General features: G+C 47.3%; 1 protein-coding gene across 3 annotated transcripts in view; it reads left to right on the top strand.

Moving 5' to 3' along the window:
* Nucleotides 1-6,666: 6,666 nt before the first annotated feature.
* EIF5 (eukaryotic translation initiation factor 5) overlaps nucleotides 6,667-27,899 on the top strand; it is a 121,845-nt gene continuing 100,612 nt past the window's right edge. Inside the window, exons 1-5 of one of the 3 annotated variants that reach the window (XM_085626307.1) lie at nucleotides 6,667-6,740; nucleotides 6,939-7,135; nucleotides 14,268-14,547; nucleotides 14,625-14,706; nucleotides 21,143-21,315. In XM_085626307.1, coding sequence (XP_085482433.1) covers nucleotides 14,476-14,547; nucleotides 14,625-14,706; nucleotides 21,143-21,315 — 327 coding nt within the window. In that variant the 5' untranslated portion in view covers nucleotides 6,667-6,740; nucleotides 6,939-7,135; nucleotides 14,268-14,475. Of the gene's footprint in view, nucleotides 6,741-6,938; nucleotides 7,136-7,294; nucleotides 7,553-7,662; nucleotides 7,747-14,267; nucleotides 14,548-14,624; nucleotides 14,707-21,142; nucleotides 21,316-27,899 lie in introns of those variants that run through there. The other 2 variants (XM_085626308.1, XM_085626309.1) reach the window with 2 other exon arrangements.

Here is a 27,899-nt window from a genome sequence, read left to right as displayed (position 1 = left end):
GATCGCTGTCTGGGGGTTGAACAAACTGGGTGCCGGGCCCATTAAGCCACATGCCCAGGGGAGAACAAAGATCTCCTGAGGCCTTGAGAGACTGTGCGGCATGGAATGCTGCAGGCAATGCTACACTGTGGAAGTTCCGGTGGGACCTCGAGACCTCCAGCGTGATGGTTTCCAGCAGGACAAAGGCTCTCCAATCTTCCTCCATCCAGGACATGCTGAGTCCTCACGCCCCCATTGGGGAAACTCACAGACTGCATCTTGCAAACCAGGAGGGAGCCCCGACCCTCACGCCCATGTGAACTTCAGCTTCTACTTTCTGAATTCCTCAAGGACCTCACTTCCCTTCACCAGGATTTAACCAGAGCCCTAATCAACCTTGAAAATCCACACTTGAAGACCACACACAAGCCAATGTGGACAGCATGGCCCACATAGAAAAACTGGAATGGGACCGTGCAACGATAAGCGATAAACTTGACTACCTCGAAAATTATTCCCGGAGCATTTCCGATAGGTCTCCCAAGCAGATCTGCATCTGCTGCAGTTGCCTATCAATCAGCTGGTCCTCCTCGACCGAACCCAGAGTGCATACAACCTTTCAGACCCCTGGCTGTTCTTCCTCAAGTCTACTACTGCCACATGAAGGAGAAACTCTTATAAGCGGCCAAGCAACAAGAACTGATAGTGTTCCGAGAGGACAATATTTTGCTTTTCTAAGATCCCTCTGCTTATACATTGGCCCGCCGGAGAGAGTTCAGGGAAATTACACAACATCTCCAAACTTGCAAAATCCAGAATCGATGGGTTCCCTCTATGCCTCCACTTTAGCTAGAATGAAAAGAGGGTGGCAGTCTGCACATCCCAGCTGGCGCAGGAGGCACTAGGTATGCCGCCCCAGCAAGATAACGAACTCCCCCATGGATCTGAACTCTTCTGCCAGTGGATCAGGGAGGGGGCTGGTGTTTCCAGACCACCTGTTCTACGAAGAAAAAAGTCCATAAACAGCAGCAACAAGGGGACAGAGATCTAAGGCATCGTCAGAGATGATGGAACCACTGGAAGCCAGGCCCACCATCAGAGAATCCACCTTCACCTGAGGGGGGAACTCAGTCTGTAGGTGTAATGTGCTTCGCAGCAGGCACATTACACCTCAATAATACGGAGTCAATACTTTGAAATGACAAAACACTGATCTCCACAAGTGCATTTGCCACCATTATCTTCTCATTATTTTAAATTGCTGGACACACAAAGATGTCGGGCCATAGTACTTGTAGTGTCCTGCGAGACACGCTCTAGTGTCTCATAGGAAGCTGTAACCCCAGCCACTCCCTCGAGGGCTGGACACACTGCACCCGACACCCATCCATCACGGGTGTCACAAGTGACGTGGCCCCGCAAATAAAAACGCCCGGGTGCACGTGCTCGTGGCCAGTTACTATACCATAGACCCTGGTGTCCGTCTCTCTCTCATTAGCATAATGTGGGCCTGAGGCCCGACTTTACACTGGCGACGAGGCGGGTCGCTAATCCCGCGTGCCTGCAACTCGATACACTCTCGTCCTTCGTGGGAGAAGATAAGGGACGTGCCTGAGAGGTGGCACCCCACGGCAATGTCCACAACCCCCAGCGACTGCAGCCGTGATCAGACGTGGCGCCACCCTCCGCAGTCGCAAAGCCGCGACTGAAGCTGGCCGTGCCACACCCCCCCGGACGTCTGAGGCAGAGGAAACCGAATGGGCGATCCTGGCGTAGGCAAAAAAAAAAAAACAGCAACGTTGCCCCGTTCCCTCGCCCGCACAGCCAGCGGCTACCCGGCAGTGACAAACTATCCTAGCTGGTCGCCGAACGTCCGGACAGAAGAGCCAGGAGAAAGCACTACAAACGACATCAAGGCTGAGAGTCCGGCGAAGCACCCTCCAACATGCAGGTAACTAGGCCGCATGCCAAAGCACAAGGCCGTTCCAGCAGGCAAGCCCCAGGCTAGCACAGCGAGCAACCCGCAGCGGCTAGAGAGCCTGCGACCCTGCCACGACGCAGCGCCTGCCATGCCCCGCGGTTCCATTTACACCCGCCTGCCAAGACTGTGATCTCCAGGGCGTCAGCAGCCTCCACAGAGCGGGGCTCGGGCACTGCTGGACTGCTGCCGGTCGCCTCGCCGGCACCGGGACATTGTGTGCGGATACACCCGCCTTACGAAAGCGCACCCTCCTCCACAGTATGTGGCCAAGGCACACCGACAGCGTGAGCGTGCCAGCCGCCCAACAGTGTAGGGAAGAGGGTACCGGCCCTGCAGCTACAGATACTCGTCCCGCAAGTGACCTGCACACCAGTGCAGTGCGGAGCCGCCACAATCCCCTGAGGCATCAAGAAGACCCCGTCTGCCAGGCGCTCCCGCCCCCAGCATCAAGTAAGGCTGCATCACCCACGCGGAACCACCCGCATCATAGTCCAGCAAGTATCGCCAGCAGCGTGAGGGCATTGTACCTATCTGCAAGCACGGGCACATCTATCGCAAGGCTGTCTCCCGCTGTGCCTCTCACCAAGTCCGCAAACCCCCAGCTAGCGGCTGGCGGCAGTAACCAGGGGAAGGAAACGCCTACCTTGCCCCCAGCGGGTCTCCGCACAACGCGCCTCCCCGCCGGCCTCCAGACGCCCGCGGGAGCGGCTCAGCCAGCAACGTTTGGCATCGTCACGAAGCAGTGCGCCACCTGGTGGCCGGATGATGCACCGCGTCAGCACAACTGTTCGGCATTCCCCGCGTGAGCTCGCAGCCCAGAGGAAGCGAAGGACTGTCACCTAGTCGCACCGGCAGGATCAGCTCCAGTCTCCGCGCCTGATCCCGGTGACTCCAGGACAAGGCGCCTACAGCGCCACCTAGCGGACACGAGCAGCACCACACCCCATACGAGAAGTAGAAGACGTTGCTGCCTGTCGTCTCGCTGCCCCCAGAGGAAGTAGAGTTGGCGGAGGCACCCGCCTGTTGAAGACACTGTGCAGCGCACAGCACGAAGGGAGAGCTGCCGCGACCCCAACCGCAACACAGGCGAGTCGCGCAACGGACGGTCAGCCAGCCTGACAGACGGTGGCTGCAGCGCCACCGAGCGTCCCTTTGCCAGCACCGCAAGCCCCAGGTTGCACCCTATGCCCCGGCGCACTTCATGACTGCTGGAAGACTGCCACCACCCACCAGCGGATCGCACCGCACCCTCAACCTACAGGACGTGTTGGACACATCCATGCAGCCAAAGCATTTGGCCCCGCAGCAGAGTGACAAAACCGCCGTGAGCAAGAATCTCCTGTCTACGGTCGCACCCTGTCAGCGAGAACACGGAGAAGTCCCTACGCTACAACCCCACACTGGCATCCACGGAAGACTGCAGCGTTGGCGACCACAGCGCCACCTGGTGGCCCCTACCACAGTGTGCCTCACGAACCTCAGCAGGAGCCGCGTAACAACGTCAGCCACAGGAGCCCGGTGGCTACAAGGAGCACCCAGGAGAGACTGCCAACCCTGCAAAGGAGAACAGGCCCAACCGCCAACCACAGCACAGGCACCCCAGTGCCAGAAGGGGGCGCCCAAGGCGAAGACGGAGCGCACGTGGTCCGAAGCGCGCAGAAGGATTCACCAGCGAAAACCCAGCATTATAGTAGCCAGAGCACAACCTGCCACATCGGCAAGGTACGGGAAGAGGCTGACAAACCCCGCAAAGAGCGGCAAGTTACTTGGAGCCACACACAGACAACCACCACCACTAGCAAGAAGTGGAGGGCCTGTCAAGACAGCAACGTCCCCAGGGAACTGCTCCCAGCAACAGCGCACCACACGTGGCTGCCCAACGCCACCGCCAGGGAAGCGATCGCATCACCTGCCCTACTGGTGAACAGGCACACTCGCCAACCACGACACCCAGAAGGCCGGAACAAAGCGTCCAAGAACGAGACATCTCAAAAAAAAAAGAAAAGGAAACACAACTGAATGCAGCACAGAGAACGACCACGTCTCCACTGCACCCGACGCCGCACAGTGGGCCGAAAAGCAACATGGTCCTCCTCAACACAGCCTCCAGATGGAGTCGGCGGTGACCCACGGCAGGCAAGAGAGGAGTCGCACCCGCAGCGGCCCGAAAGCGACAGTGTCCTCCTCAACACAGCCTCAGGATGGAGTCGGCGGTGACCCACGACAGGCAAGAGAGGAGTCTCACACTCCACGTGGCAGGCCGCCAAAGCAACGGGCGCTCCAACGCCAGCGACACGCGACTGGACATCACGTCGCCCAGCAAGCAAGGAGCTCGCCGAAACGAAATCAGAAGCCGGCACCATGACAGCGCCGCCGCGAGGTCCAAGCGCATCGCCCTCGAAGAAAGAAGAGTGACAGCCCTGTCACCCTGAAAAACCGGAAGACACAGGTAGACCGAACAGACCGGAAAAAGGGGAAGACCAGGGACTCACAGCAAGCCAAGAGCTCACCCTGACACATCTGACAGCCACCAAGGCGGACCACCGTCCCTGGACACAGCCTCACAGGAGAACCGAATGTAAGCCGCAGCAGCCGCGAACCGCGTCTCTCCACAACGCCTCCCCAGGCGAACGGTCGCTTTGCAAGTGTCAGAAGTCCGAGTCAAGTGGCATCCCTGCTCCTGTCCGCAGATGCCCGGGTGAAGATCTGCTCGGAGTGTCCGTCCTCACACCGCCTCAAGTTGGAGTCGGCAGTGGCTCCCAAGCCCGGCAAAAGAGGATCAACACACTCTACGTGTTAAACCGCCACGGACGCTCAACATCAGCAAGGCAAAGGCACGTGGCTGCCCAGGTCCATCCTGACATGCGAACTCTCTCAGCAAGCCACCACCACCTGTAATTCCGACTCACCACGTGGCTGGCAGCCACCACCACGCCAGCCATCAACACATGCGTCAAGCACCACTCCCTGAGTACTGATGGACTGGAGTCCGAAACCGTTGCCACACAAGCAGACCAAATGGAACCCAAAACCACCTGTGAACCTGGCCTACACCGGAACAGTGAGTGCAAGTCTTGACCAACACCCCTCCACCCGTGAGGGTTGAGCGTGCGACCAAGCAACGGCTCCTCGGCGGTCCTGCAGCTGTCCCCAGACGGCACACAAGCAACGGCTCCAGCGCAGCCTTCCTACAGTCCCGCAGCAACCCCGACGACGGGCCTCCCCAGGCGGGAGATCGAGAAGAGACATTGCCCCACCGACAGGGTACCGGTCACAGCCAAGTGTTCCACAGGGACAGTCGGTCCAGCAACACCTCCGTGAACTCTCACGTTAGACCCCGTCCATGGTCATGACGCAGCCCACCAAAAGAACTAGTAGATCTCACCACAGACCATCACCGACGTCAGCCAAGAGGAAGCCATGCAAGACACGTCATTGTCAGCGAACGGACGGTATGCAGCGGACGTCTCCAAGCCAGCGGTCGTGCCCTGAGTCCCTCAGGTTAAATTACGAGTGCCCGCGGAGAAGGTTCTGCTGCAAGCCAAGGTCACCAGCCCACGTCTGATGTCGTCCTGCCACCTGACTCGAGAAGCTGATGGACCCTGTGGTATTTCATCAACTGTGTTTTTCCCCACAGGTTGGACTTGACTCTTTGTTTGTCCTTCAATAAAGTTGGGGAGGAATGTAGTGTCCTGCGAGACACGCTCTAGTGTCTCACAGGAAGCTGTAACCCCAGCCACTCCCTCGAGAGCTGGACACACTGCACCCGACACCCATCCATCACGGGTGTCACGAGTGACGTGGCCCCGCTAATAAAAAGGCCCGGGTGCACGTGCTCGTGGCCAGTTACTATACCATAGACCCTGGTGTCTGTCTCTCTCTCATTAGCATAATGTGGGCCTGAGGCCCGACTTTACAGTACTAAAATAATTTAATATGCGGTCTCTTAGGGACTAATTTAATAAGCCAGAAAGGATTTGCTCTCACGTTTGTCACTGTTAGCAATTTGTTTGTGGCATGGTTCCTTTTTATTTTTTTAATAGAAACATTTAGCGTAAATTGACGGTCGGACTGCGATTTTTATAACTCCGACACCAGTGACGCCATCCCCTGGCCACTGCCATACCTAGACTCTTAATTTATGGGGTTCCCGTATACATCTTTTCCAAACCCAGCACAGATTGTAACACGGGTACGAAGAAAAACACGTGCTGAGCGCGATGCCATTACTGTGCTTGACCGTACAAAATTGAGAAAAAAGAATTGCAGGAGGTACATTTTTTTTAGACACCCGCATAAATCTAAATACGCGCTTTTCACACACCTATAGGAGTTTGTATACAATATGTGAGCCTGCCTTTGTATTACGCAAGTAGTCCGCTCTCACTCCACCCCTATTATTATTCTACATTATGCAGGGACGTCCATGGTTTTGAGGGTGGTTCTTGCAGAGGCGTGCCCCTTGTGTACTCGGTCTGTTCTAGAAGAGCATAGAGCGATGGCGGCTAGTGACACCGACTCCGCCCACTCCACACAACTACCACGGGACCTGCACTTTCAGCTGGGGGAGTAGGTTGTACGTAACGAGAGGATCGGCCATTATTGGGCGCTGCGGCCTGTATTCTGACGGGCTTTTTTAAGAACCAATAGAAAAGCCGTATCTGTCTATCTTCCCCAATAGGCGCATGCAGGCGGAGTCGCCTCTCGGAAGCGGGTGGGCTGAGCCTGACCTGGCTGCTCGTTTGGCATCGCCGAGCTATCGAGCGAGAACATTCTTGAGGTGAGTGCGATTAAGAGGCGGCTTGCGTCTTTTTTTTAAGAATCATAAGACGTCTTAATTTACACCATAATGTTTCAATCAGTACTAACCTGTAAATATTGAGCTCAGATATGTCTTTCACGGTGAATTGCACGAATAGCGATATTGTCGTTTGTGTATTAACCTTCGATTAATTCACTTTTTTCTCCCGCTTTCCAGATTCCCTGGCTCGAGGGCATCTCATCCGCCGAAGGATTATCAACCCTTGCTGGATTTAAAGGCTTGAACAACCCATCCGGCACGGTGGTGTGCCGCTCCTAACCAAGTCTTTCTAAAACGTAACACGCCTCAACCCTTCAGTTCATCACACTCCAGGGCGTGCAGTGTTGTGTTTATGTCTTTATTTGACGAAAACGGTGAGTACTGCATTGAGCGGCAGATGGGCCGAAGCGCGGGGCAACGGGCAGCTGTTAGGGGGATGCCAGGACGCTGGCGCCATTTTCCCCTAGGATTCTCCTGCGGCATTCGCAGCTGCACGGCATCTACAGCGCTCTCAGGACGCCAGTGACGCGCCTTTTTGGGGAAATGGCGGCTGCGCAATATGGCGGCCGCGCGCGTTCCTCGTGACGGGGTGGGTACGCTGTGACGCACTTATCCGTGCTTCGACCACAAGCGAGCCTCTCCGCCCACTTTCCGGTTACAATTTCCGTGTTTAAGTACACGAGAAACTCCATACTGGTCGGAAGAGGTATAACAGGGACATGGTGTTTGATGTCTGGGCTGTGGATGGTCACCGCACAGTGGATTGTAACCAACGCCTCGTCACCGACGTGGTAAACTGTGGGTTCAGGGGGACTGTGGCGAATCCGATTGATCTCGGGTGGGCCGGGTTGTGTATAACCGTGGCGCGCATGCGCGGTGAAGAATTTCTTTTAATTGCTGCAGCGATGACTCACTGGTGATTGGGAGCGCGTGCGACTTAGGGAGCTCTGGGAGGGGGAAAGCGAAGCTCCGCTTTCATGCGGAGGTAAGGAGGGAGCGGGTTCAAGGCTGCCAGGGGTCCCAGTGTGCTAGGACATTAAAAGTTCGGCGTGATATTTGCCGTAGAGCTGTATAACAACCGTCAATGCAAACTCATTTCCTGCATTTTTTAAGTGGACACGGCATTCCAGGCTAAGCTGTGATGCCATGTGGGTGTAGTTCGGATGATGTCTCATCACCGAGGCACGTCATATACGCCCGAGTGCAACGTGCCGTGATCGTTACAGGGAAACGTCTCGTCCCTGTTCTGTGTTATTGTGTTAAGTTTAGAGAGTTGACTGCACGCTTCTATTTTTGGCTGATTCAGATGAAGGGAAGTCGGGTAAAACTTCCTTTGGTTTGTTCATCTTGGAAAGCTTTGAGTATTATTGTAAATCATTGAAGGTGGCTGGAAACTTACCTATGCCACGTTCAATACAGTGTATATCTAAAGAGTAGCGAGTGGGACTTGAATACCTTCTGGAATCCAAGATGACGCGCCGTTCAGTGGTAGTTAATAGCGTTGCTTCTTGTCTGCAGTGTTTCAGTTCCTTTGTTACTGAGTTTTGTACCCATAGCAGGCACCTGGGTTATACTTCGCACAGTAGAGGCCTACGTGTCAGTGGTGACATTAGTTGCATTGCATCATGTTTTAGGTGTGCTAAAAATTGTTAAAGCTGGAAGTTTTTTATTTTTTATTTGTGCCCAAATGACACGGGGATTTGGGGTGATAGGCAGCATTGGGTCTCCCTGTCACGGGTGTACCAACTATGGGGGGCAAAGAATATCGGTTACAACTGCTTAACAGCACAACCAGTGTAACAGTAATTATTTCGTAGATCGCTTAACCTTTACCAATAACGTGTTGGAAAACACTCCTAATGTGATCGCTTCTCAGTCGAGATCGTCACTTTAACTTTTTTTCCGGTTAAAAAAGAAACCTGCAGATTGAATCTGTTTATTCAACCGAAGTGGACTGCGACCCAGATGTACTGAAAAATGTCTCGATTGGAGATACGGCTGAGTGTGATTTAGGGTCATTTTGGTACATGGAAGCTGTTGGAATGTCATAGTTCTGTCTGTGCAGTAACTTTTCAGGATTAAATGATTCTTTTTAAAAAAAAAAATTTATTTAGGCTTGATCCTGGTGTAATGTCAAATGGTGCTGCCCTCGAAAGTATATTCTGGCTTAAATAGTACCAGTTGCATGACCCTCTTTAAGGCTGTAGCGCCGTAGTCCTTACCAGGATGGGTTTTAGTAGTGTCATGGACGGGTTTTGCTGGTGTCGTGGTCTGGGCAAGATTGGTGTACTCTACGATGTTTGTTAGTTTAATAATATTTTGTTGGTCACGGAGTGGAGGTGTAGCAAAGTCCGCTACGTATCTTTTCCTTCTCCCTCCATCGCTCGTATCCTTGTTTCTCTTTGGTTAGCGCTTGCTGGCTTCACTTGTTTCTCCCATGGTATTGCTTCCTTGCCTAGTGTGACCTTTTCCCATTTTAGTTGCAGCGGTGCATGTTTGCAAGCACTCTCCCCATCGAACTTCATGGTATTGCTTGCCCTGTCATTAGTTGCTTACCTTGCACTTACCATCACCCTACCCCGTAGTTGTTGCTTCCCCCTCTCCTGCCACAAAATAGTCATTGGCAAAATCAATGTCTAGCGAAAGTGAGAGCAATGGGCGATGTCAGTGTATTTTTAGTCCTGTTTTACAGCAGCGCACCTGCTATCCCCCTCTTTCTCTAATCTGCATCGCAGAAACCTCACCAAGCTCTGTAGTTGCTTTTCTGTTCTTAACATACTTGGAAGTGCTGTTAATTGCACTGCTATCACTGTTAATGGTACATCTTGTAAAGTAATTGGACACGCTTTGTGAAAACACAAGTTTTGTATTTGCCATGTTCCTATCTTGATTGATTTGGGCCTATGATGGCCCTCCTCAAGCCACCTGTATTTTTTTTCATAGATTATTGAAAATTGTTTTACTCCACTTATAAGTGGAGACACTGCTCCATGTGATGTTTTTGCACATCTTTGTTACAGTAACTCAGTCTTAGTGTGCCTGTGACCTCAAAACATCAGTGTTACTATTTTTGTTTGATATCATTTTCACATGGTTCCGCAATTGAATCTCCTTGATTTGTTTCCAAAACATGGCTCTTTGATTGACCTCCTCCTTGATGGACAGTACCCTGCGTATATTTGCTACTTAACAATATCTCACTTGGCAGCGATTAGACAATCGCGTTTGTTTAATCCTTTGATTTCCATATTTTTTTATATGCACTATTTTTTCAATGGGCAGGGCTCAAATTCAATCGTACAAACAATATGTATACAAAAATCCAAATCATTACAATCCATAAACTAGAAAACCACGTTAAGTGTGTGTCCAATGCATTTCTGGACCCCACGTCCCTTCAGGGGCAGATTGCAGACGCACAAAGTTGTCTGCTTAGTCTGGCTCCTACTAACATCCGGTGTTTGAATATCCCGTTCTTCAGAAGAGACCTGTGAGTTCCTCAAGTGGCACGAGGCTCGAGAGTTTGCGGTCTTGATTTGGACTATCACATAAGAGTGCACAATCTACACGCCTTTTTGCTCAAGATATTGATATGCTACATAAATGGCAGATGGTACACTGAAGCTGAAACACTTTTCAGACTAAGGGGCTGTCCATTGGCACCTGTTCACTTGAATCACAAGCCTTCTGAAGTGGTTCAGAATTCTGCAGCCAGATTGCTCTGTCGGATCACTAGAATGGCCTCTATTTCAAGCTCTCTTGATGATCTTCATTGGCTCAGGGTCGAGAATCGTGTGAAATTCGAAGCCCTGAGCTATCTGTTTGAAGTTACATCTGGTAGTGCCCCTCAATACTTAAAGGCCATTGTCCATCCTTGCATACCATCACGCTCTCTTCGCTCTTCCACCCAGGCTAATTTCTCAGTCCCTAAGATCAGACTGTCACGAATGGGCGGCTGGTCCTTTTCTTACCTGGGTCCTCATCTGTGGAATTCCCTACCTCCATCCCTCAGGAATGAAACTATTTTCAGCAATTTTCGTAAACACCTGGTTGTTTAGCCAATACATTGAAGGTATCCACTTAATAACTTGGTTGCTTAGCTTTATACTACTTCTTTTTCTGTCAAGCGGCGCCTGGAAACCTTTTTGGTAGCTGTGCGCCTTAATAAATATACAAAATAAATAAATCCCTTTTCTGTTGAAACAAGGGTTAATGGTGCATTTTGGACTGTGTGTATGTGTGTATATATATATATATATATATATATATATATATATATATATATATATATATATATAAAAATAAGGTCATTCATTTTATATTAAACACAGGAGGGAGATCTAAATGATTTTCCCACAGCCAACAGTAGAACTTTAACCTTGTTCCCCCAGATCCAAAGTTAGTTTCTCAGGTCAACCACAAGTGGAATTGTATGATTGTGTAGTGAGCATTATGATGCACGTTATATCAGACCCCTCCCCCCCCCCCCCCCCCCAGGATATTGCGGCATGGATTAGCAAATTTAGCGGCACAAATATGGAAATTTAGCGGCATTTTTGTGGCACTTTCTTTTACTCATTATCATCCATTTTCAGCTTTAAAACAATGGAAACTGTTTTAGCAGAGTATTCCACTTTGAAATAGGCAATCTGGGATATGGAACAGGGGAAGGAGCCCACATGTGAAGTCTGATATCCCTTGGAAACGCAACCCTCCATTTGCTTATCCCATTCTTGTAATCGGCACACCGAGTGAGAGAGGGAGACATTTGAAAGCCTGTATCACGCTTCCTTGACCTGTGACTGGGTGTGACGCTTCAAATGAGTCCTCATTGGTACCACCAGGGCAGCTTGTAATTCTGAACACTGAGAGAAGGAAATGTGTTTTTTTTCTTAATTGCAAGTACCAAACGTCAACAGTGGCTTGGGACATTTTGCACTACCCAGCCCTAGAGGCAGTGCACCATGCAGGTTTTGCATATATAATTTTTGCCCGGTGAATCTGCTGCAGCTTAAACGGGCACGCGTTAGAAATGGTGCAGAAATCGCGTGCTCGGTAAATGCTGCATCCAGCGGTGTCTGTATTTACCGGGTGTGCAATTACCACTCTGATAGCGCATTAAGAGTGACTAATACCTGCTGCCAAATCCATTCTTTTAACTTTGGGGTCCTGAAATTACCAGAAGTTACACTTGTAGGAGTGTGACTTATTAGTTATGCTGTTACTGAAATTGACAGTGAAAATGGGCAGTGCAAGCGGAAGTGTCTTACAAATTAAGCACTGCAGTGCGGGTTCATACTGCCTGCACTTACATTTGAATACTAACACACAGAAGCCTCAACTGCAAGTGTCTTGTGTACAGTTAAGTCATTTACTTCATCCGGTAAATACTGTCACCTTGGCGCGAGGACTTTACTGGGGTCATGAAATGCCTCTTGTTCGAACGAACTTTTTATTTGGGCATGAGGCATAACGTGTAGATGTCGCTGCATACCGCATGTCTTGGTAATAATCACTGTGCGATTTACCTCCTGGTAAATTGTGGCAGGTTTAATGTGCCAAAACTGGCCTGGGGGAAATTGTGCAGAACTTTTCAGGGCTCAGAATTCTTACCCTTAAATCAGGAGTTTGTGCAGAAATCAAAATGACAATCTGGGTTGTACAGGGCCCTCACAGTTCTCATTTATATTACCCGGCACTGTGCACTGACATCCTAGTGTTGCGGCCTTTGGATAAACTATTAATAGCCCCTCGAGGTGAACTCGTATTGCCAGAACCATGCAACCTACAGAAAGATACTCGTTAAACTTCAATATGATAACTCAGAGGTTTGGCACCTCCCACAGAGATTTGCGTGTAACCTGCAGGTCATAGTTTCCAATACAACTGATTTGATAGGTTAATGCACTTCCAACAGAGATGTTTTTGCAATCTGCACGTTGCCAGGTCTATTCTCACTCATACAGCATACCTCTTTAATGCAACTGCATAAGTATCTGTGTGTACCCTGCAGGCCAGTACGAGTATTATAGTTTGTAGGGTAATGTACCTGCTGCTGCGCCGCCTGGGACCCTTGCGAGGTATTAGTTTAGTCCCAATTTATAGCATGGCAAATTAATGAAAATAGACAACATAGTTGTGTAGCCTGAACGGTCATATTTGTGGATGCCAGGAAGTTCTGTAAATGGGTTTAAGTATTCTGTGCCTGTGAAATGACTCCTGAAGGTAAAATTTAAACTCTCACATTCACTATGAAGTACAAAGTAATGCATTCCTTCATTTTCGCGGGCACTTGTGTAAAAATCACGGCATTTTTACAAAAGTGCCGATTTCGCGGGCACTTTTGTAAAAAATAGCGGCATTTTTACAAAAGTGCCGATTTCGCGGCAAACCGCGAAATCTGGAGGTTCTGTTTATATATTCAAGATGGGCCTGAATTCAGTCACTTCTCTTTCTGCTAATTTATTTAGGTGGCAGGAGGGGCGGCGTTACAGGGCTGTGGGGATTCGTTTCAATAGGATCAGCCAAGGGCTTTTCCAGAGCAGGAAGCACTAATCCATGTTATGAATGTTATGATTTGGCTCATCCTCATATTGAGGAACCCTAGCCTACAAGTGGCCAGTTCCATGACTTGATCTTTTTTTCAAGTTGAGTAAATCGGGTGGCTTGCTTTGTAAGACCATAATAAAGAGTGAGCGAATCGAAGATCTGTCCTATAGTAAAGTAATCAACACTTGTTTGGTATATTAATATTTGAAAGACGTTGTAGCTATATCGTTACGACTGTATTGTGCACTGCTTTAGTAGAGGACCGTGACATTTTTTTCCCAATCCTCCACTACTGCACCCACACCAGTCACTTGAAAATAATACAAGAAAGTTGTCAATTAAAGTGACTTGCTTAAGATGAGTTTAAGTGACTTGGTCTGAATGAAGTTTCTAAGAAGTGAATACGTTTTTTTTTTTTTTTTTTAAGGAACAAACTTTTTGGGTATTTTCTTTGTCCACATAACCACCGACAATGTACGAGTATATAGTAGGAAATAGTATTGACAACCGAGCCATATCATGCAGTTTATGCGAAAAGGAAGGACTTCAAAAAAGGAAATAACAAAAAACGGCTGCGTTACAGAACATGGGAATATTGTCCATGTCTCCTAACAGCAATTTGGGTGATCTAGTCACCTCTGTCGTAAACCATTTTAAGGAAGCTCTGCCACACAAAAGTAAATTACAAATTGTGAAGATGACTAAACAATACCTATTGGTGGTATCTTTTTTAGCTAGAACGCTGTGAAGTCCACTATTTTTTACTGTACTTACGTTAGTTCTGATCCAGTTTCATCCTATGTGGGTCCTTTTCAATAGCTCCTTTCTATTAGTCCTCTTAACCCGATCTGAATAGCTTATAAAAATGCAAACCAGACCTCTTGACTTTGCCAAAGCTTGTTTACATTTGTTGTAACTTACAAGTAGTAATATACACTTTTTTTCCCCCCCTTGTAGAGCTGTTGCGCAGCCATTGGTACCTGTATTGGGGGAACATAGCACACAAGCAGGAAAATCTCTGCCTCTGTGGCGAAAACATTTTCATGTCAGAGACCGAGCACTCTTGCAATTGTTTATGTCATCCACTCTTCTCCAGACAGAAGATACCAAAAAGTTGCAGTCAAAGATCTTTTTATCTTGCTGAAAAAGTTACTAATAAACCAAAATGTCTGTCAACGTCAACCGCAGCGTTTCCGATCAGTTTTATCGCTACAAGATGCCCCGTCTGATTGCTAAGGTAGGTTAAGTGTTGTATACATTACAGAGTAACTCCAATAGATTTATGCAAACTTAACCACTTATCTTTTCGTTTAGGTCGAGGGCAAAGGAAATGGAATAAAAACGGTGATAGTCAACATGGTTGACGTTGCAAAGGCGCTTAATCGGCCTCCAACGTGTAAGTAGTGTGTATATATATGTATGTGTTTAAAATAAAAAATCTAGCGGGCAAGTGGGTGCGTGAATGTAAGGTACAAAATAATTTCACGCATGCATCCAAAATATCACGTCACTTGAAATTTTACATTAGAAGTTACAGGCGACCCTTTGAATAGATGTCCTTGTCCCACATCACTTTACTCGTCTAGCTACACGTGGCACTTTGAACGGATATCCCGCTCCACATCACTTTCTGCTGGCAGTTAGTTACTGGCTGCACTTTCAATGTAGAACGGAAAGCAGATTTCTAAGTTTGAGGGACGAACCACGAGTGACTTGCTGTTAAAATGTTCAATGTTTAGGAAAAGCAAAGATGTTGCTGATATTAAATAAAGTAAGTTATTATATGCCCAACTTCTATAAAGGTAGAACGCATTTTTTCTTAGTGTGGTTTGGAATACTATTACTCGGGCTATCACGCAGTGCTGCACAAATCGGTGTTTCATTGTTATGAGAACTCCAGCTCAGATAAACTTAACAAAAAAAGTAAGACCCTTATGAAGTCGTCATGTGGGTTTCTTGGGACTAGGACAGACGACTGCAGTGGAGAGCTACGATTCTCAATTACACTCGGCGGCACAAAGAGGAAGTGCCGCTGGGTGGAGGGGGTAATTGCAGTCGTCCAGTCCTGGTTGTGTGAAGAATGCTTAAGAAAACCCCAGTTATAAGGGACAGCCAGTCAGTAATGACTATCCATTAATGACTGAAAATATGTATACCAGATGTCTTATTTTTTGGGAGGTGGTGGTGATGGCAATCTTGAAAGGTTTTTACCAGGTTGTCTTAACAGTATGGTCCGTTATATACTGTCCACAACAGCGTAAGTATTGCATAATTGCTAGTGTCTAACAGGGGTAGGGGTGGCAGCGTTGGTTCCCTAACGCGCATACTAGATGTAAGAGAATAGTACACACTATCAGAAATGCCTGTGGCAGGTGCATCTTATCGCTAGGTATTAAAGAAAATGTCTGCATTGCTAATGTGTAAATTAAAACTAGTTAAACTGGCATCAAGCAGAAGTGAGTTTTAGGAGAGTCACAAAGAAAGCAAAACTAATATTGGTCTTTCATATACTGACTATTTCGAGTTGTTACTTGGGCCATAAATTCAGCACTACTGTTAACACTCCCCTGAAATGGTCTTTATAACTGCACATGGTAGGGCTTCTCCCAGATGGAAGGCCATTAAAACATGCTTGTTGTCTCCCCAATACCCAAATACATGTAAATCGTTGTAAATAAGACTGCTATATACTACCAAACATGTTGCATTTTCATTGGCTTTTAGCTGGTTAATGTATACCCAGGAGGCGCCTAGCTAATACCTAAAACGAGCTTCATTAGTTTCAACCCACATGTCGCTCGCTGCATCATCTTGCTATATCCAGCTGCCTTTGAACAGCACATCATTTTAATGGGATCGTCCACCTTCCTGTGTACAAGGCTGAGTATGTACTCCTATCTGCAGCTACATGTTCCTGGAATAATGGAGACCCCAAAAACATTCCTTTCCGTTTTTGTGTTACTTATTTGAGTTACTCAGTCGCAAGATGTTATGTTTTACATAATTTTTTTGCCCCTCTAATAATGCATTATGCCAGAAATGACAAACTAATGCTCATTTAATTTTAATCCTTTGTCACTCGTCTCGGATCTGCATTAGCATTCAGGACAGACTTTTGTCTCGAATATAATATGTTAGCACTAGTTCTGGTGTGAAGCTACAGTAGAACACCATCCTCTGACAACTGCTCGCTGGTGTTGGATGTGTTTAGCTCCGCATACCTGACTTATTTTCCGGGATGAAAGAAGATATTTGAGAATTTACATAACAAGTTTCCGTATGTTTGCGTTCTAGTAGAGCGTTATCTACAATTAATGTATGGCCAAATGGCACCTTTTTGTTACTACGAGAAAAGCGAGAGCAGTTTTCTCCCTTAAACGTAACTAATCCAAGCCCAGCAGAGGATCCTCATTTTCAGATTAAAATCGCCCTGTAACTTGCCACGGTTTCCAAAATTAGTATTACACTGCCAACAAATTCTTTATATTGTGACTAATATCGATCATCCTTTCTGTTTGCTCTTTCCCTTAAATCCATGAATTCAATGCAATGAATGCATGTCAAATTCTAGTACTTGTCACCAAAAATAAAATCCCAGGAAGTATGCTTCTTGTACAGTCCCACCTAAATAGTCCCCTTAAAAAAAATAATTAAGTTTTGTGGTTGACACCCCGAATGTCAAGGTTATTACTTGAAATAAAACCCAAAGGAGTGGGCACTCCTAGGTAATTATTGAAGGAGGTGAAGTGGGGCCCTTAGTGTTGCTTTAGGCTGTTAAATTATCATGGTCTATAACTACCTATGTCTGACCTCTCCTTTTGTAATCTTGCTAATTTAAAATGTCATGGGCAGACAAGGTCAATACCTGCTTTTAAGTTACAACACTATTTGGCCGCGATAAAAATTCACACCCGGTTAACAAGCTTAAGTCAATAATCGAAATTGTACTAACCACTTTTCAAACTTAATGTTCAGAGTATTTATGTAGAGGCGGTACCTGTATGGATCACACCATGTTGCAGTAATAGCTGTTATACTATAAGGTATTTATCGTGTGCCATACCAGCTTAAAAATCTCGTTTGAACATGGAGCAAATATCGGCGCATGTTCTTTTCCTTACTCTACACAAATGGCTACCACTTGGTTCATTTTAAGCAATTTCCCTTTTGGGTATACAACAGTCAACACAACAAACATTGGGAATGCCGAGATTTAGGTCTTGCATTTTCATACCTATTAGCTTTGCCTGTGCTTCTCTGTCCTGATCTTGATTGGGGATGAAATACTGACTTGACAGATGTTGGTTTAAAGTGTACACAACTCTGGACTAAACTGGGTCCATACCAAAACTGCATAAACTCAGTGTACAAACCTATATACGTATAAACAAAGGCTATACCTGAACGGTTGAAGGCCACATGTGCGAGGAAGAAGACTGGGAAACAATCCCATATATGTTCATAAGATGTATTTTCAACTCTCCCGCCCGCTCCACCATTTTTCCCAGAGGACCAAACCCAGCAAAGATGAGTTTTCACTTGGATGAGATGTTCAAAAACGTTGTCGGCAACTATCCCCTTCCTATACTGCAATCCGTTCCACTTTTTGTAGTGTCTGGGTGCTGATCAGGAAGAGGAGTCTATGTTCACTTAAGTTTTCTGAAGGAATTTCTCTGTCCAGGCAGACTGCAGGAGATCTAAGTGGCTTGCTGAATGTTGTTCCTTTGGTGTTAGTTTGTGCACCAAGTCGCCATATGAGCCTCTTCTCCATTTTACTTGGTAATTGCTGCTGTCACATGACCTGTCATGCAAAAAGTGCATAGTTGCTTTGTTTCACAGCTATTCTCCGATAAACTACCTAATTTTCCTGCCTGGTGGTTCCTCGTGGCATACTCCCTTGCCAACCACCACTTTCACTTCAGGGTCAGTTCTATTGGGGTTCTATGCTGCAGTGAACTTTGGGCCTTACTAGACTCTGGTTTCACAGAGCGCCTCATTCACTTGGTCACATGCTAAACACCAAACTAACCCCCATTTTTAGGTCTCGCTGAGCCAGCGCATGCGCTGCTCTGCGAGACAGTTAGTGGCTTTTCAAAGTGCTACCACAATCTTTTCCTGGCCTCAAGCTTGCGTTCAAGAGCGCGTGCACGCAGCCGCCATGTGGCTTTCATGGCTCATTAAGCCTTGCTCTCCCCCACCACAGAGCGCGTCCCTGCCATCACTTTCTCTCGCCAGATAGATGCGTGTTAATTCTAACAATTTCCATTACTCGTCCTTATGCTTGTCTAATTTCTGGGTGAAGTCCCTCGCAAATGCCTGAGTGTGTTGGAAGGGCATCTATAGCATTACAGAGAATGTCATAACTAGTATCTTCGAAGCAATTGAGATTCGGCGCCGTCCTCGTAATTGTTTTTTAAATATAGTGATATTTCTAACTACCAGTGACGTAGCTCTAGAGGAGTAGACATATGAAACTAAAAAACATTTTCACAGGGGAATACCATATGCATGCCTTATCTCATGTCTTCTCTTTTTAGTTTGCAGGGTTTAGGCTCCCCACTGAAAAGCTAGGTCTTCTTGGCAGATCACGTTAGTTACTTTGTCTTGAGCAGCCTCGGCTCACACCTGATCAGTGTATAGCCAAATTAGGTTTGTCTTAATAGTTGCTCATTTACCTTCACTGTCTTGCATCTGTTCCCTACACATTACTTCCTATTATCTGTTTCCATGACTTGCTTTTCTCGTCTGTTTTTTTTCGATAACGCGTTTTATTTTTTTGCGCATTGTTTGAAATTCAGGCTTCCTCTTATAAAATGGAATATAGACTTGGCCTGAGAGGGATTTGGTATTAATGAGAAATGTATACGATACTAATTTGATTGGAACACCTATTTCAGATTGTATTGGTTTTCCTCCTACTTTGGCACAGCCTCGTAGACTCGATAGGGAGTGCCATGTACGCGTGTTTTTTTGTAGATCCACTCACTGCGATAGGTCACCTTTTATTTACATCTAAGACATTGCATGCCACATCTCTTGTAAATGCCTCCATTGTGCTTTCAACAAAGGACTTTTTTTTTTTTACGCCTTTAGAATAGACTTGTATCAAGTGTTCTGTGCACTAAAATCTCTGCCCTGCTGGTAGAGAGTTAATTTTAAACTGCACTGGTTTAATGTGCACTTTCATTAGTTTAGGTCATTTCTGTAAAAAGTTGCACCTCTTTCATGTTTCTGGTAATTTACTGTATACATTTTTTTTTGTCGTGTTTGCTTCTGCATATTTCTGTTGTAAAGAGGTAGGATGTAATTTGGCTCGTTATATAATCCTTTCCTTCAAATGATTACTTTGGGTTCATGTTGCTAATGCAGTAAAGGAAAGTTTCCCCATGTTCAGTGCAGTGTGCGCGATTGTCTTTCTGAAAGTACAGAAATGGGTTGCGATATGTGGCATGGTGTGTTGAGGCTCTTAAATGACAGATGCGCGATCTACTATTCCGGATCCTTGCCCGGCCTTCTAAAACAAATAGGAGCAATGTTTGTTTTGGTCCTTGGGATGTGTCCCCCATCTGAGTCAATAGGTCTCGCTTTTGGTACCTTATCAGTATTTAGGCATGCAACAGTTGATGTTGTTGCACCATGGATATTGTGCTGCAAAAGTAAATACTTATAAGTTCCCAAAAGCGAGCCATATTGGCTATGCCAATGCTTGTTTGAATGGTCTCGGAGAAAAGTCAGAAGTTGCCATTGGTAGTCTAGAAAAGATTTCTGCTCTCAGCACAAGAACTGCAGAAGTTGAGGCGCTTAAAGGAGAATCGTCTGCCCCGTCCTTAATATGGCAAAACCAAAAGTTACACCTGTTCCCAAAAAGTTTTGTTCTCAAATTCCTAGGTTTTTGACCGGGGGAGGGTGTGTCGGAGCAGAATTTCCCGCATTGGGTGACTTAGCCAGTGTCCTTGAAGTTAGCTGTGCCAAAGATAAAGGACTCAGTCGCCTTAGCAATAACCATTTATATTACTACTAATTATTCTTCAGGGACAGACCAGACTGGCCAGGAAATGTGCAGAAACTCGGACTGAAGCCAGTCATGGTAAGATGCAGGGTCATATGTCACCCAAATAGAAAACTGACTCCACATCAGACTGGCTTTCATCATGCTTCACACTTTATTTCACATGAAGCCAGTTCAGGAAATCCTGTGATGACCAGTGGTGCCAGTAAAACAATTTTTCCTTCGTGTTGGAGGGTGGATGCAATTAAATGCCCTGTCTATTTTACCGCCACCCCTCCCCCTAAATCATGGATTTCGTTATTTCATGGATCAGCTCACTTTCAAGAAAGAGGTGCTCAAACAAATTGCCCCCCCCCCCCCTCCCCCAACGAGTATGCTGGACCATATATTTAATTAAAGCAGCAGCACTGCTGTCCTTTAACAATGTATTCATTCCTGTCTGTGTGTTACGTTTCTTAAAATGACAGATGCACAATACTCTCCTCGAGCGGTTGTTGTATATCTAAACTCTGTCCTGCTTTCTATAATTTTTAAACATTTTAAAATGTAATTTTTCCAGCAAAAGGAATTTCCTGTGTAAACTACTGATATTTAAATCTAGCTTAAAAATAAAATATTAAGCTATGTTGCTAGATTTGCCTAGTTAAATGTGGTTATAGCTCCTGCATCGGTGTTAGTCGGTTTATGAATTCAAAGCTACCCAGGTGAAATGGGATTGCAGTTAACTTTGCCTTCCTTCTAATGTTTGCACATAGCAAGTAGATGATTTGAGCTGTTCAGTTTCATGGGGCTGCTTTGTAAATAATTTTTTTTTCTCTTTAAGATCCCACCAAGTATTTTGGTTGTGAGCTGGGAGCTCAGACACAGTTTGATGTTAAGAACGACCGTTTCATTGTCAATGGATCTCATGAGTCGAATAAGCTGCAAGACATGTTGGATGGATTCATTAAAAAATTTGTTCTCTGTCCTGAATGTGATAATCCTGAAACTGATCTGGTAAGCAGCTGTTGGAAAAAAAACTTGGGGGCAAAGGGCGGGGCCTTCGATATAGTGGGTATGGCGTGAAAGGAAAGCACACCTGGGTGCAGGGTATTTTATGTAGCATTGCAGTCTGACCAATAGGGGGAGTAATTGCTGACTCCTTGACCCTCCGTATAAAGATAGGACTACAGGCCAAACGAGCAGGTCGAATTTTATTGGCTTATCTAGAGATTTACATATTTCCAAGAGCCTAAGATGAATGCTCAGGAGCTGGTGAACTGAAATTGACTTTACAAAACTTATTTTAAATAGGACATCCAAGAAGGAGAAAAAATGTCTCTTCACCCAGTGTTCAACCACTTATAAAATATTTGGATTTCCAGAATGTTGCTTAGTTTGTCAAATTGTGCTTTAAGACTTTTCATAGCATTCACAGTAGTGTTTTAAAACTGCTTAAAAGTACCATATGTGATGGTCTTGGAACACACACTTGCTGTGTTCCATCCTTTTGTGTAAACCTAAAGTAGATTTTATTGGTATACATTGAGAAATTGGGAAGATTGCTAGTTTACATGCTGGTGTTTCCTTAAAGAGGGGAAGAAACAATGGCTCCCTTTCTTTTTACCAGCCCATTAACTGAAAATGAAGTTGTGAGGAAGTTCTTGCATTGTTGCAAGCAAAGGTAAAATTGTTAGTACCTTTTTGATTAAACGGTCTCCCCAGCCCAATTGTGTAATTTCCAAGTAGCTGTTTTTGAGGGATTCATTGCTTGACTCTCGCTGCCTTTGACGATTTGATTTTAGGGAACAATTCTTTTTTTGATTAAGGTCCGCTGTGCAGCAACACGGCTTTCCGCCTACAGCCATTGGCTGGCAGCTTGCAAAGATGCAGGAATTGGTACACAGCTCTCTGCCCACAACCCAGAGGCTGGCGGCATTATGAAGATTTCTGATTTTCATCTATTGAAAAAAGATGAGAAGAAAGGAAAGGACCCATGGAAATACCAGACAGTAACAGAAAAAACCCACCCACTTCCATCTCCATTCATTATGCTTGGCAGCCAAATCTTCCGCCAGATGTTGGCTGCAGCGATCATCGGGTCCATGAAGGACAAGTGCTCTTCTGATAGCTGTCGATTCCGCTCCACAATAAAGCGCAACTGTGTGGCCTGGAAATACCTTGGTATCTGGGAACGCACCAGGCCTCCCTCCTGGCTTGGGTCGAATAATTCGCTGTTGGCGAACATACTGGCTCTTGCCATTTCAGATGAACTGGTTGATTGCCAATTGTATGTTACAGAGGGTTGGTGGTAATGGGGTTAGTGGTATGGTCTGAAATATAGAAAGAATGCGCAGGAGTATTGTCTTTGACTGACTCGATACGGCTGGACCATGACAAACCAGCGCGGTTCTATGCAGAAAGCGTCTTGTTGGTCTGGGCTAGAAGGGGGGCGCAAGTAGCTGCTTCATGTCCTCGCTGGTTTGGGGACCAGTAGGACGCCATTGTATGGTATAGTCTTCACTACCCACAGAAAGGGGAACTCTGCATGCAGTGTGGCTACCAGGGGCAGGGCGATCGAGAGGTTCAAGATGTGAGATTATTGGAGATTGACTTTGAATCCCTATACTTTGCTAAATGCCCTCCATTCTTCAAGTAGGGACAGGAGCGAGTTGGACGGGGTTGTAAGGGACAGGATAAGATCATCAGCATTGAGGCTAATCCAATCTGGCGAAGCATGACAAGCAAGTAAGGCCAGTGGAAGCTTTCAAGCGCCTTTTCAGCGTCGTAAGAGGGCCTCCCTCCGTGATTGCTGGATAAGGTCAGTAAGATGGATGAGGCGTTTCGCATTGTCCCCATACTGCCGCACAGATATAAAGACCGATTGGTCGGGGTCAATTCGGCCTGGCATGGTAGGGTTGAGACGCGCCGCTAGGATTGTCTGCAAGAGGTTTGGGGTCGGTGTTGAGCAAGGAGATAAGCTGATAAACCCCACAGTGTCTAGGGTCCTGCTGGGGCTTAAGAATCCGAGATGGATGCCTCTAACATTGTGCCGGTACAGGAGCCAGAATATAGGAAATAATGGAACCGCCGGGTCAGCGGGGGAGCTAATTCTTGGCAAAGTTGTGTTTTTTTTGTTTTTTTTTTTTTTTAAAGTGGGTGGTTGAATCCATCTGGGCCTGGCTCCTTGGAGGTCTTGAGGCTAGCAATCGCCACCACCTAGTCTGCTCGACTGTTGGTCTAGCTGGAACGCATGATTGGAGGCATGTCAGTAGGACCTCTTGCAGGTAGGCCTCAGTCTCCTGTCTGGTATATAGGGCGCAATAGAAAGACTCGAAAGTCCCGGTCCGTATGGACCTCCACACCATTCAGATGGACCTCCACACCATTCAGAGTGTGAACCGAATCCACAGATCCGGACAATGCCTTTCCACGCAATCTATGCGACCAACAGGCTCCACTTATGTTGAATTTATGCTTGTCGTAAGAGGGCGTATTCTGCCAGATCAAGACGTTTTAGGAGAAATCTCTGCTTTCCCAAGTTCCTGCCAGACCTGCGGCCCGTGCACTTGTGAATTGATTCTAGCTCGGAGACCGCTTGCTCAAGCTGTTGCTTTCCCCGACTCTGTTTCTCTGCTGCTGCTGCAGTAGCTATCAATTTACCCCGAAGGAAAAGCTTGAGCGCCTCCCACACAGATGAGACTGGTCCCCCTCAAGATAATTACTGAGTTAGTCTCCTTTAGCTGAGCGAATCGCCGCCACAGTCTGAATAGATTGCAGCACAGCGTTGCGCAGTTGCCACAGTGAGGGGTGGGCTTGTGTGATGTTCATTTGTAGCAACAATGCAATCATGCATATCTCACAGAGATCGGGGCTCTATGCTTGCCTCTGACACAGGCTGTGAGGGCTGCGGTCGTGAGAAAGTGGGTGATTCGCGCCCATGACTTGTGGGCTGCAGTGTGAAATGTGTTTTCTCTGGAGGAGGGGTGGAGATGTCTCCAGTTATTGCAGAGCATGCCATCTGTCAGCCACTGAAGACCAGCAGCTGAGAGGCCCCCGTCTGGAAGGAACGGTCCATGTCTGGGTCCATCACTAGGTTAAAGTCTCCTCCTATTACAATGGCCAAGTCGGGGGAAGTAAGGGCTATCACCAGGGCATTGATGGAGGGTTCTTGCTTGTCGTTGGGTGCATATGTTTGCTAGGGTGAGTGATTCCTCGTTGCAATATAATAATTAGGACCCTCCCCTTGACGCCCAGGAATATGGAAATTAACTTGCTGGGAACTTCTGGGTAAGGAGGATAGCTACCCCATTTTCTGTCTGGCCGGAGGACCAGTACTGTCGAGGGAACCGGCACAATCACATTTTGGGGGTGGGGTGGGGTGTATCTTCGGGAGGTAAGTGAATCTCCTGTAGCAAGCAGATATCACCACCTTGGGCACACCCAGGTACGCTTTACCAGACTATTTAGGCCTGGATTTTTTCCACCCCAAAGTCTGGTAGGTAGAACGCCGGGTGCTTGAAAGGTGGCCCTGTACGCAGCGGCCTAGGTTGTAGCGAAGGTGCAGAGGAGTGAGAAATAAGACAGAAAAGACACCAAGGAACACTATTCAGTAACATTTGGAACAACGGAGTATGACCAAAGTTAGTCAAAACAGCATGGTTGGTGTGGGGGCGGTGTCCAATCGCAGCATCTGTTTTCTGCCCGAAAGAACTCAAGCGCCCACAGTCACTTATCCCGTAGGGCATTTGGAGAGTCAGTCCTGCAGAGTTGCGCACTCCCTGCTGTTGCCGCTCTGTCCTCCAACAGCCCTTCCTTCTACTTAAAGCTGCTTCAACTGATCCCCCTTGGTTTCAAGACTCTTCAAAGAGGGTGGATTCTCCTGCGCGCGCTTGGGGGGACGGATTGCTTTTCTTTGTTCATGGGAGTCTGTGTCTAGCTTTGTTCGAATAGGGGCACCCTTGACCCGTTTCCAGCCTTGCTGCTTCTGCCTTCTGCGGTCGGGGACTGTGACCGTCCCTGCGATTCTATGGGGTCTTCAATATGGAGCAGGGCGTTTGCTTCCCTAAGAGATCTCAGTTGGTGTAGCCTTCTATTGTGTCGAAAGATGTTACGGGAGGGCTGACCCCATGAGTATCTTACTTTTGCAAGTGATCAGTAACCTGGTGGAATTCTCTGCTTTTGCAGGGTGATCTGGGAGAGGTCCTGGTAGAGCACTAGGGAGTGGCCTTGGAACTGGAGCAGTTGTGCATCTCTTGCTCTCTTTAGGATGTACTCCTTTGTTTGAAAATCATGTACGCACACCAGGATGTCAGCGGGGGGGGGGGGTTATTTTCTGATCTGTGGGGCTCTACCCTGTGGACATGGTCAAGTTGCAGGTTTGTCTCTCCTGCATGACCAAGTATGTGATGCAAATTCTACAATGTGGTCTAGGTCAGCTCCTTCAGCATTCGCCGAGACTCCCTTGATGTGAATATTATTCCTGTGGAATTGATTCTCTAAATCCTCGTGTGCTTGTTCCAAATGTTGTTCCTTTAAATTTCTCCCAGACCTGCCGGTTGCTGCGTGCTGACCACGCCCACTCTTTGCAGGGGAGGCCTGGACCTCTGCCCCCCTGGATCAAGGGGGGGGGGGGTGAAGAGGGGGTTCCAGATACACCCTCTCCCGCAAATATGCACTACCCTGCCTTCTCACCCGTCGGGATTGCTTCTCTCTGGGCTTCCGTGGGCTCGTCTCTGGGCCTCCAGGTCCCACTGGTCTGATAATCTCCGTCTCCTGAGGCAGCCAGGGGAGGGCCGATGCTACAACCCCCCCCTCCCCCTCTGTGCCCACCACAGGGCCTCTGCTAGTCGCAGCTGTGTCCTCGCAGGGGCAGGTTTGCACCTGCTGTTCAGCCCTTACAGGTCGCCGCCGGCCCAGCCAAGCTCCTGTTGATCAGTCTTTGTGGCTGGCCACCACACTGGCCTGTGGCTCTCTGCGCCCTCTTCTCCCGGTTTATGGATCCGGGGCTGTCGGCATGTGTCTCAGCCGTGATGCAATCCCTCCAACATCCAATAGCTGCAGGGCTGGCAGGATTAAAAGTGGTACTATAGTGGGGGTGGCGCGGAGACGGATAAGCACGTCTCGGCGGTCTGCCATCTTGGGCATGCCCCTAGACAACCTGATATAAAAAAGTTTGTGCAATGTGTACTTGCGTCCATTGCAAAAAAAATAATTCTGTAGCTTTACCCTGGCAATACTTTGCATTCTTCTTCTCAATTGTTTATTAAACGATTTATTTAAAATCATTAAAGTATATTACCCAAGTTTCGACCTTTCCCAGTTGGGCATAAAACTATGTTTACAAAAAGATTAACACCACCGGTTTGCTTTAGAGCGTGCATTGTGCCTCAAGGTTGAAATCTCGGCGCAACAAGTTCAGTAGAGCTTAAACTGTCCCAGCAACAATAAAAAAAATTTAAAAACTGCATGCGTTACAGAGAGTGCCGTAAGTAATGTTTGGTGCCAAATGCCCTTCCCCAGTTTGAGTTGCAGCTGGCCTTATGCCAGCTCAGCCTTGCTGTCGAGTGGGCTCCTGCCACGTGGCCAGTTTAAAATCTTGTGCAGCAGATCAAGGAATACGATTCTAACATATGAAGTCCAGTTTAGCTTTCAAGCAGTAGGCTAGGAATTTTGCATTCATGATTTCTTGTTGGGAAGTCAGGTTGCATTTAAGGCAGATTTGGGCATGTGCGATAACTCCGTTAAGGCAAATATTTTTCTATAGCAAGTTACTTGAGCTCGATCTAGCCAGTTTGCCTCTGAAAGGTTTTGCTCCATATGCTATGTATTGTAGTAATTTGCTGGCCGTCGCCCTTAAAAGGGCTCTGAGTTTGGGATTTGCAATCGCCGTTTGAAGCTTGCTGATGCTTTTTGGGTGTGAATGTGAGATGTTGCTCAAACCCCTGCTGGCCAGCCACACCCCCAGATACTTAAAGGTAACCACCATCTCAATTCTGCTCCCTTGGATGAACCATGCTCCCCTTTTTAGGTCTCGCCTTGCTATCGCGTAAGCGATCGCAAAGCGAGACTATTGTAAAGGGGCATTTCAAAGTGCTCCCAAAAACGGATTGCATGGCTAGCACACGCACAATCACGCGCATCGTGCCGCCATGCAATCCGCTTTGGCATCGCACTTCAAAGGGTCCGCTCACCCGCCTGGATTGCGCTCCCCCGCCAAGCGCGCCAAGCTCCGCCGGGCTTGTTTATTATGTCAGCGCGTTCGGTTTCACTTTCACTGGAGAGCTTGTTTTAGGACTGGTGCCCTGATGCCATGGAAAGTGTGCTACAAGTTCAGGATTCAACATCTATATTTGGATAAAAAGCCCCCAACACGTTTCATAATGCATATTTAAGATATTCCAAGGGAGTAGAAACGAAAGCTGCACGGAACAAACGTGGGATTCATGAAAATGAGCTAAATGCGCTTTCATAATGATTGACATAGAATCGGGTGTTTGGTGCTTCCTCTGTCTCTTAACATGAAGTAATACATCCAGACAGTTTATGTTGAACAGACCTTGCTGGTTCTCATGGCTGGGGCTGCTCCCCCGTTTTCTAAC

This window comes from Triturus cristatus, chromosome 9, assembly GCF_964204655.1.
Source record: "Triturus cristatus chromosome 9, aTriCri1.1, whole genome shotgun sequence".
In the NCBI taxonomy this organism is placed as follows: Eukaryota; Metazoa; Chordata; class Amphibia; order Caudata; family Salamandridae; genus Triturus; species Triturus cristatus.
This window is presented reverse-complemented; position numbering and strand designations above follow the sequence as displayed.